Source organism: Protopterus annectens, chromosome 17.part0 (assembly GCF_019279795.1).
Source record: "Protopterus annectens isolate FY-2018-M chromosome 17.part0, PAN1.0, whole genome shotgun sequence".
In the NCBI taxonomy this organism is placed as follows: domain Eukaryota; kingdom Metazoa; phylum Chordata; order Ceratodontiformes; family Protopteridae; genus Protopterus; species Protopterus annectens.
This window is the reverse complement of record NC_056751.1, coordinates 814,050,738-814,060,737: the sequence shown is the minus strand read 5'-3', so window position 1 is coordinate 814,060,737 and position 10,000 is coordinate 814,050,738. Positions and strand designations below refer to the sequence as shown.

General features: G+C 37.0%; 1 protein-coding gene across 1 annotated transcript in view; it reads left to right on the top strand.

The window, feature by feature from the left end:
* SBF2 (SET binding factor 2) overlaps nucleotides 1-10,000 on the top strand; it is a 3,151,758-nt gene that overhangs the window by 2,865,330 nt on the left and 276,428 nt on the right. The window contains exon 35 of the mRNA XM_044058929.1: nucleotides 442-543. Within this exon, the coding sequence (XP_043914864.1) occupies nucleotides 442-543 (102 nt within the window). The remainder of the gene's footprint in view (nucleotides 1-441; nucleotides 544-10,000) is intronic.

Genomic DNA, 10,000 nt, shown 5'->3' with positions numbered 1-10,000 from the left:
CGTAATCAGGGAAGCAGATATACATGGTAGTGAGAGGTGCTCCAAACCAGAACTGTGTGGTGTCTTTTAAAATACCTTTTATTAAATATGTATATTGTAAATTTGTATTGGTCAAAGCATCAGAAATAGGCTATTCTTATTTTTTCCTAGGCTCTGCATGGTGCCCTTTTAATGTTTACCTTCAGTAGAAGCATAAATTTTACCCCTCTGCAGGAGAATGACTTTTTATTGGATTTGTACAAGCTACAAGCACTGTTATATGTTTGACATAACAATTATGTTTTTCCTAATGGCAGGGATGCTTCTACAGTCATATATTTCACATCTTGGTGCCCATGAGGCCACACTGCTTTAGCTAATTAGGGGTCCATGCCATAGTTGTGTGCGTTATCTGTCAAACATTAATACGTGTCCTGAAGTAGACTATTTTGTTTGTTTCAGCTTCAGAAGCTACTGCTGTTCTCCACATCAGTATCAGAAGTGCTAGAAAGTGGTTGTTCTGTGTTGCTGTGTCTTGAAGATGGCTGGGATATTACAACACAGGTATGTTTTTTTAAAAAAAATGTATTCAGTGAATTACCATGATTACCAGCATATAAGAAATATACTGCTGCGGATGCTATGATTAACTGTTTGTTACTAACTTGTAATATTGGAATTGCCACATACTGTTAACTGCTCAGAACACATTTATAAACTCATGGTTAAAATGTTTACCCCTATATAATACTATAACTCTGAGGTATAAAAACATGGTTTATTTATATTTTTTCAACCTAAGTTAATGTCTGTGTGCTACTGTGGCACCTGATGACCTCATTTTCTAATTGTTTACATTATTAAATGGATTTTCTCAAAGCAGTTTAAGGAACAGGGCAAGGAAAGAAGAAGTCAGTTTGTCTAAGCTGGATGATTGAGAGTATGATCGTGGAAATCTCTTATGTACAGTATGCTAGAGATTGTTCTGGAAGTTTTCTTCCCAGGCCTCCGCTGAAAACGGACAGCTCTGTCCTGTCAGACCTCCCCAGTAAACAAATGTAAAATAAATAATAAATAAATGTAATTATTTTATGCATTTCATCATTTCTTATCCTTGTAAGTATGGCATTGATCCGCTTCAGCCCATGACCAAGGCTGCTAGGGAACATGTGTAAATTATAGGCATGTATGCATATATGTGTGTGCGTGTGCATGTTTGCGAGCGTGTGTGTGTATATAGAGAAAAACTGAGAGACAATTTGGTGCAGCAAGCCAACAAACATGTTTTTGTGAAGTGGGAAGAAATTGAAATACCCAGAGGAAACCTATTCCATCTTGGGGAGAACATTCGTCTCCTCACAGATTGTGACCAGAAGTCAGGACTGAACCCCTCTGATACTGAAACTGAAATACAGAAAGTTTTCTAATTAACCAGCATGCTGTTCAGTATGAATATCTACTGTCTTCAATTGGAATGTATTTGTTGCCCATGTCTTAAACCTCATTTAGACTCTGCTGTCACAACAGATGTCCTGTTTGGTTAGAGAAGAGATACATGGAAGGCAGTACACACTACATGCAGCTACACTACTAGATCTAGTACTTATCTCATGCTAATGTAATTTTATTGTGCACCAGCCATTTACATAATATACTCATCTGGCAGTCAGCTTTTTTTGAAGAATATTTACTCACATCTGCATTAAAACTCCCCTTCTAGCTGTAGATGGTATGTCCCACCTCTTGCATTATTCTTTAAATGGATGCATTTATTAGGGTTGTGTGCTTTACGTTAAGGGGGGGAAGCTCACTGAACCTCTACTTCATTGAGTTTACCATCCACTAATGCGGTACTTCTCAGACATTTTGCAGGGGGAGTTATGGCCTCCTGAACCCCCCCCCCCCATATGTGGAAGGCTTCACACCTCCCATCCCCATTACTTAAATAAGCATCCTGCAGGATCACATCCCACTTGAAAAGAGAAGATTCAACAGAACAGTATTTTAATGAGTTGGGCCTTGATTAAAAGGACTGTTCCTTTCACAAGTGCTGTTCAATATCTTGTGCACCTAAAAATGGCATTTTTTCCTTCTAATTTATACATGATTTAGACTTACAGTAATTAACCTCAAAATCAATTTAAAAACAAAGAACAAAACTCATTTATCTCTGCTAGCTGCATCCTAACTTTAGCTTCTATATAAAAGGCATCTAAGCACCATTTTAAACTTTCAGAAGCCTCAGTATCTTTATTTCTTTTGGATAAATGCGTTCCTTTGTATAACTACCCTTTCACAGAATCATTTTGTATAACAGCTATAGAAATTTCTGTTTTCCCCATATATTGGTGAACTTTTCAAAGGTAAGCATTCAGAATGCACACTGCATAAGGTTTCTCTCAAAAAATAATGAAGCCTGCAAACTGCAGTATTTTTTCCTGCCACTTTACTTTTGTACCTTTATTAGAATATGGAAACCATAGAGGAAATCCAAGTGCAAGTTTATTTATTAGGATAAAACATAGTGGAGTAAGTACTTTTTTAATAAATCTTTTTATGCATCTTATTGTTTCAGATCCCAATTTCTTTATTGGTGTGATTGTGAACAAATCCATATAATTTCTCATAACCCATATGTTTGCAAAAATTCTTAATTTTTAAACTGGCCAATCATGTTATGTTATTTACACTCTATGTAACTCTGCCTTTCCCTTAGGCCTTGTCAGTTTAGTATCTTATTTTTTGATTTCAATTCTGCATTACCAGTAACATTAGTAAACTATTAGCTTGTTTGTTTATTACATTTGACCACTATCAACTACTAGTCTGCATTCTTATTCCTACACTCTCTCTTTAAAACCTAATATGTCTTCTATATACCATTTTTAAATGTATTGGTATATATCTGCATCTTTTCAGTTTAATATTTTGTAGTTTGTTTTTATGTTGATCTTCAAACCTGCTTTGGCATATAAGAATACTTTTGATGTGTTTCATGGACAACAGTTAAGTAACCTGGTTTTCAAATGCAAAATAAATAAGTTACATTTTCAGTTGCATTTCTCTGAATATATTAATTCGGTTGTGGAAACATTTATATGCAGTTAGCTTGGTGAGGAATTCCCTGTCTTGGACTATTAGGAAGCCGTATGGCTCTTCATTTTGTCTGCCATTATTTGGTAGTAAATGGTACCCATGCTAAATCTAAAAATGTGTTATTTGTTAAAATTTAGTTTTAAGATTTATGTATGTTGTCACTAACAGAATTTGTAGATTTATGTCACTAGATATTTGGCATTAGACAAATGAACTAAATTACTTATGTAATTTAATCGCTTAAAAGATTTATAAAAAAGTGATTTCCACTGTGTGTTATTAATTATTACAGTCCTGTGACATCAAACTTTGCTTGACAGGTAGACTTCATAATTGAATTGTTCCAATGTATCATTAAGGTTTTACATAGCACTGTTTTTGTATTGTTAAAGTGTATGTGTATACTAGTGTACAGGGAGGGTTAGACTCATTTTTAAAATTGTATGTTGTAACCTCTCAGTTACTGCAGTGGTGGTGCTGCGGTAGCGTTGTCGCCTCACAGTTAGACGTTGCACGTTCGATTCTCAGTTAGAGCGTCTTCTGTGTGGCGACATGCGTGAATGGGCGTTCCTTCGTTGAAGGTTGTGCGTTAGGCCCGGCAAGCCAGTACGTAAAAATCTACTGCCAATCATTGGCGGACGGGAGTTCCGCTGTGGCGACCCCTAACCTGGAAAAGCCGAAAGACACAAACATGTTGTAACCTCTCAGTGTTGTGTTAAGTTGTGTTTGTAGAACTTTTCCGTTTGCTGTTTTTAATGTTCATTTCATATCTAATTACAATAAAATGGGTGTTTGCAGCGGTTTTCAAATCGTATAAATAAAATTTTACTTAACTGTGCATTTTCCTTTGCCACTCCCAGAACTTATGTGAATTTAGTGATCTTCCTGTAAGTTTCATTTCAGGAGATGCTGACCCTTTGTCCCAACTCGGTCTGGGCAGCTTCTCTAACCCAGCACATGCTCTTTCCTGTCTTATCTTGATACCATTCCCTTAGTGTACCATTAGTAATGAGACCTTGAATTTGTTTTGAACTACAGCTTTCAAATCCTTGCAGTCTGATTTTGGGTTTTGAATGTTACTAGATGTAAAGTGAAAATTTCTGTCTTGTACACCAAAAGCAAGCTGTCATGTCCGTGAATAGCACATTTTTCATATGTGCTGATTTTGCCTTTATGTGATTCTGTAATTTAGGGGGCTGCAGGGGAGGCAAAGCCCCCTGCATGGCAGAAAAAGGGGTGTAGCCCTTTTCCAAAAATGCTGAGTAGAATATTTCTTTCTTCTCTCTTTATTTCAGGTTTTGATATGTTGTATTCGTTTTGCAGAACTTCCATGGTAATGACATTCATTTGCTTCAGCTGCACGTCATGGATTCAGTTGTCTGGTCTTCTAGTCTTTGGCATTAACCCTTCAGCAGCACTGTCTGAGGAAAAGACTTGCACTGAATCCTTTTCTCTTCAGTTAGGGCCTGCCTATAGTGGTCAATCTTTAAGTCAAACTACATGTACCACCTACCGATCATCATGTCAGACTTGCAATCTCTGTCTCATCTGTTAAGCAATCTATAAGTGGGGAAAATGTACACTGAGGTGACACCTGTATGTAAATAATGTATATAGTTAGTGTTTTAGGTATGCATATATGTTATGTGTATATTAGTTATGCAATAGCAATAGAGAGCCTAACATGGGTTAAGAAATGACCTGTTCACCATAAGACATAAAATAAATTCAGAACGTTTAGAAATGGAAAAAATAAAAAGATGCATCCTTGTGAGCAACATATTGTCTTTCTGCCTGCTATTTGCTTTATTTGCTTTTTGGTCAATGATCAACTATTATAAATTCACATACATATGACCTGTATTGTCTGTATAAAAATGTCAAAACAATAAAAATTTTATTTGAAAAAAAAAATGCAGATTTACTCAAAGCAGAAAATAAAATGCATAAATAGTAACAGACAATCCAGAAAGGAGTTCTAACTGGCTATATCAGTAAGGCAGCTTAAGAGCAAGAACAACGCAAAAAGTTTAAATTTTGTTATTGTTGCACATAGCATGTCATTTGGCTTTCTTTTCTCATTTAGCTGATTTTACACAGATGACTTTTGCTGTTGTAGCACACAGTTAAATGATGTGGAAGCTAACTTGTGTTTTCCTCTGCTTGCTTTTTCATTAAATTATTCCCTTCTCCTGTAATGAAAACAGTTGCACAAGCTGCTGTCCTTGCCGGAACATTCTCTCGTTTTTTGTTAACGAATTAACAAAAAACTAGCACTGAACTGCAGCCAGAGTGGGAAGTGAGACTTAAATTAGCTCTCCTAAGGTGTAGGACTTAGTTGAGTTTTAGTATCCCAATAGGCTGCAGTGTTTACATTTTGGATCAGGAATTTACAGGTTTGGTTACCTTTCCTTGTCTGTCTTCACCTCATCCCTGGGCACAGATCCATGTCTATATGTACCAAGTTTAGCTACAGGACGATTAGCTATAAAGAAACAGTACCTAGAATATAAATATATGTCTGTTTATATTTTTATCATAGACTTTGACAAGTATTAGTAACTTAGGTATTGGTATTTCCTATAAACAAATTATCATATGTTCTCGACATGAATACTAACATTTACTTGAGCTTTTTCATCTGTTAACTCTCAAGGTGAATTTCTTGACATCCATTGTTCAATGGCATAACAAGATGGTTATGATCAGAAGTCTGATGATCTGTTTTGCTGTTATTGTGTAATATGTCATGATGTCTTTCTATTATTTTAGTAGACATTTTCTGCAGGAATCTAAGGCTAAAAAAATGTGGTCTGCCCAGATGGACAGTTTCAGCAAGCAATCAACCAAGTAAATAAATGGAGTCACTGGCAAAAGGGAGACATTTCTAAACAACTAGCTTAAGCTTATGAAAACAAAAATGTAATTAAACTTCAAAACTCATATATTTGACCATTGCATTTGATAGACTACTAAAACAATATAACAAATTACCTCACACTATAAAAAATTTAAAAAGTTACAACACAAGTACTACAAACAGAAAACTCATGGGATAGCCCATTTGTAAAATGCTATATAAACGATATAAGGCCATTTTTAATAGGTTATACATGTACCTTAATTATTTCATCCCATTGACAGGAATATGAAAGAGGATTTCAAAATAAACAAGAACATTGATAAATGAATATGTATGTGTCTGGCTTGTGTAATAGAATATCTTGTACTCTTGCATTAGGAAACTCAGTTTTATAACTTGCTTACAGTATTAGATATTTCAAGACAAACTGCCTAGGATTCTTAGACATGTGATTCATTGCAACCGATGGCTTGTGCCACATAAAGAAATAGCAGTGCAGTACAAAATAGCCATAAGTAACTAGGCAATGACTAAAGACTGCACTAGACTGAAGTAGCCAGGCACAAAAAAAGAACTGTAAGGAAAACAAATTGGCATAGCCAAGAGTAAGCGAAGAAGGGTAAGGGGCTGTTATAGCAGACAGTTACTCAGTGCTACAAAGGAAACATATATAGGAGATGTATGAAGTACTGGTCTGTGGGTGCCCAGAAAGCTGGACACCTTATTGGGTCCGTGAAAGGGCTAAAAAGGGGTGAACAAGAAAGAAAGGAGGATATGACAGGTAGAGAAACACACAGCACATTAAAGTAAAGCAGGGCTGGCTAGGAAAGAAGGTAGGCACATTTTTTCAGGGTAAGACTCCCATTTTTCATATATGGAGTAAGATGGGAAAAGAGGAAGGGTGAGATGTATTAAGGAGAGGGAAAAAAACGGGGAGGGTAGGCAGTTGAGGCACACAAACATACACAGAACAATACAAGTGAACATGGGAGGATGGCATACACAAAACTAGTGATACATATAAACAAACAGAAAGTAAGCGGGTGGGTTGTTGAAAGGGTGGGGTACTATGTGGCTTGGCAGCTGTCATCTGGCCCAGAGAAACATTACTGTCATCTAGTAAGTGGGAGTTCTGTGTCTAGGTGGCTGGTGGCTGACCGCATTGTCCAACAAGTCTGATACATGCTGCATGAGAGGACAGTGGACATCCCTGCATGCAGTACATGGTCAACTGCCACCTCCACCACACACTCCAAATCTGTTTGAGCCAGGCTTTGCAGTTGAGGGTGGGCTCCCTGACTGAAATGGGCAAGAACCCTTTTCCAGTGAGACACACCAGCTCACAGTCTCAGCCCTCAACCAGGATGGCAGCAGACACCAGCTGGACCATCATGACCTGCACAAGGAAAACAAAAAGATAAGGTTGACATTCATTTATTATTTATTTATTTATTTATGCATCTGTTTGTCTTTGTTCACAGGGAAAATCTGACTGGGCAAAGCCAATTTTCAGCGGCGGATCTGGGAGAAAAGCTCCATCACAGTACATTTGTATTAACAAGTGAATTTCAGACAGTTCTCAGATTAGAAAAACAGTTACATTTCTTAGAAAAACATAGTTACAAAACCAGTATAAGAGTACAGTTCTGGCAGAGCTAAATTCTTGCAGAAAGGAAATGGATTTATACTGTAGAAGGAAAAACAGTGTTGGAATGAAGTTTAGTGTTCTTACATTTCAGTACAGAAAGGTATGTAAAGTGTTCAAGAGATATGCTGAAGGGTATAGTTGAGAAGTAAGTTATATAATTATGTAGGGGGAGATATCAGCATTGTCTAGCAGGATAGAGGTGATAGCATATGAGTGAGAGAGCAGGGTATAAGATTATTTTTATCTAGGCTGCCTGTCCCAAATCAGTATATCTGGATGGTTTATAAGTCAGGTGTACAAGGATTGCATGAGAAGGGTGGAGTGGTGGATTCTGGGCAGTTTGAGAAAGAAAAAAATGAGAAGTTCTGTTTGAGGGGTGTGAGAAGATGTGCATTGATTCAAATATAGGAGGGGAACCAAGTTTGGGATCGGTAAGAAGAAATTTGTGCTTTCACTACAGGTCTCATTCTGGTGATGAACATCAGCATGACCGGGACTGGGTAAGGTATTGTTTGCACTGGACTTTATAGCTTGGCAGGTTGCTATTGATTTTACTTGTGTAGGGGTGGTGTTCCCCAGTTTTGAGACATGACAGGAGTATAGAGTCCACCCCCCCCAGTGAATTGTTTTCCTTACTAGTTCTTTGTAGAAATTTATCAACGGAACAGAGGTCTCTTGTGGGGGTATAAGGCAATAGTGTATGTTTTAATGCAGGGCAATTTTCAGGACAATGTAACACTTTGTATGTCACAATTAGCTGAGAGCATGGTAGTTAGTGGCTAAGCTCTATCCAGTTTAGCTGCTTTAAGGCTTGGTAGTAGTGAGTTCGGTGTGCAGTGTTGGTAGCAAATGTAACTACTTTGTTGTAATTGGAAGCTAGTTTGGATTTTAGTGTAGAATGTAGGTTTGTAAGGAGATTGAAAGCAAATAGAATGAGGTAAGGGTTTTTCTTGCTGGTCCTGTAAGGTACTCTTTGACCGTATAAAGAGATCCAAGTTTCCAGTGGGTCATTTTAATTGTATGAAAAATATGTACGTCAAATTTAAGACTGCTATCTATTCCAATGCCCAGAAATTTAGTATGTGATACTACCCCAATTTTTGTATTACTTACAGGTGTAACCAAGAAAGATTATTTTTGATTGAGATAATGTCTTGAGCAGAACTTTTTAGCCAGGTTTCAACGGAAGAGAAATACATTTGGGTGATTTCTTGGAGTCTGAATATTGTGAGGGCCGTAGATGTTAAAGTTGAACCATCTTTGTATTGTACTATATTTGCCTAGTCTATGGCAGTGTGAAGTATGCTTGTAAAATATTGAAGCGAAGAGGTCCTAATATGGAGGCCTGTGAGACACCTACAGTAACTGGGAGGGAGGAGGAGAGATCGTATTGCCATTTGACTGCTCGTTGTCTTGTAAACAACTAAGAAGCCATGCAAGGGAGGCTTGAGAGACCCTTACAGAAGAGCGTTCATTGGGATGATATCAGTGTGATACAGTGTCTAAAGCTTTAGATAAGTCTAGGAGCACTGTTTCCAATTGCTTTTAATGCTAGTTTATAGTGTTGGTGAAATAAAGTAGGACAGGAGTTGTTCTGTGGTAGGGGTCTGAAGCCATGTTTTTTTTTCCAGAGACAAGATTATGTGAATTTAGGTGAAGTAGGATCTGTAGCCACTACAGCACAACGAACACAGGTGTGGGAGTAGGATGCCAATAACCCCTCTGTGGAGGTAGCTTCTCCTATACACTGTGGCAGCTACTGGTAGCACTGGTTGTAAAATAAAAAGGATAAAGTACAGCTGTGAATGAGATTCAGAATACAGCATAAAATTTCAACTCCATACATATATATATATATATATATATATATATATATATATATATATATATATATTTATATTTATTTATTGACATTTGTTAACCGGGTTTGTCCAACTGGGCTTGTGGCCCATTTTCAGTGGAGACCCGAGGAGAAAAGCTCCAGTAGTACATTTTAAACAAGTACAATTTTAAACAATATTGATATAATAGCAGTTATAGCAAAAAGATTCACATATGTTGAGTTACATGCATAAAGTTAAATTTGCATTAAAAAGAAGCTAAGTAACAATTTCACATTGATATAGTTGAACAGGTCAACAATAAAAATGTTTTGTTTGTATAAAATTATGCAAATGCATAGTAGACACATTGGAGAGAGAGTTGTAATGAGGTACTAATTATGATCCTTTTCAGGGTAGAGAAAGGGAAGGAAGACTAAGTAGGGTCATGGCAAGGACAGGCTCTGGAATTGAGAAAATAAGCTTTTAGTTCATTTTTAAAGTGTGAGGTTTGGGAGATTGAATGTAAGTCAAGGGGAAGTTTGTTCCAAGCATGGGCAAGGGAGTGTTTGTAGAGTAGTTTGCCTACTGACC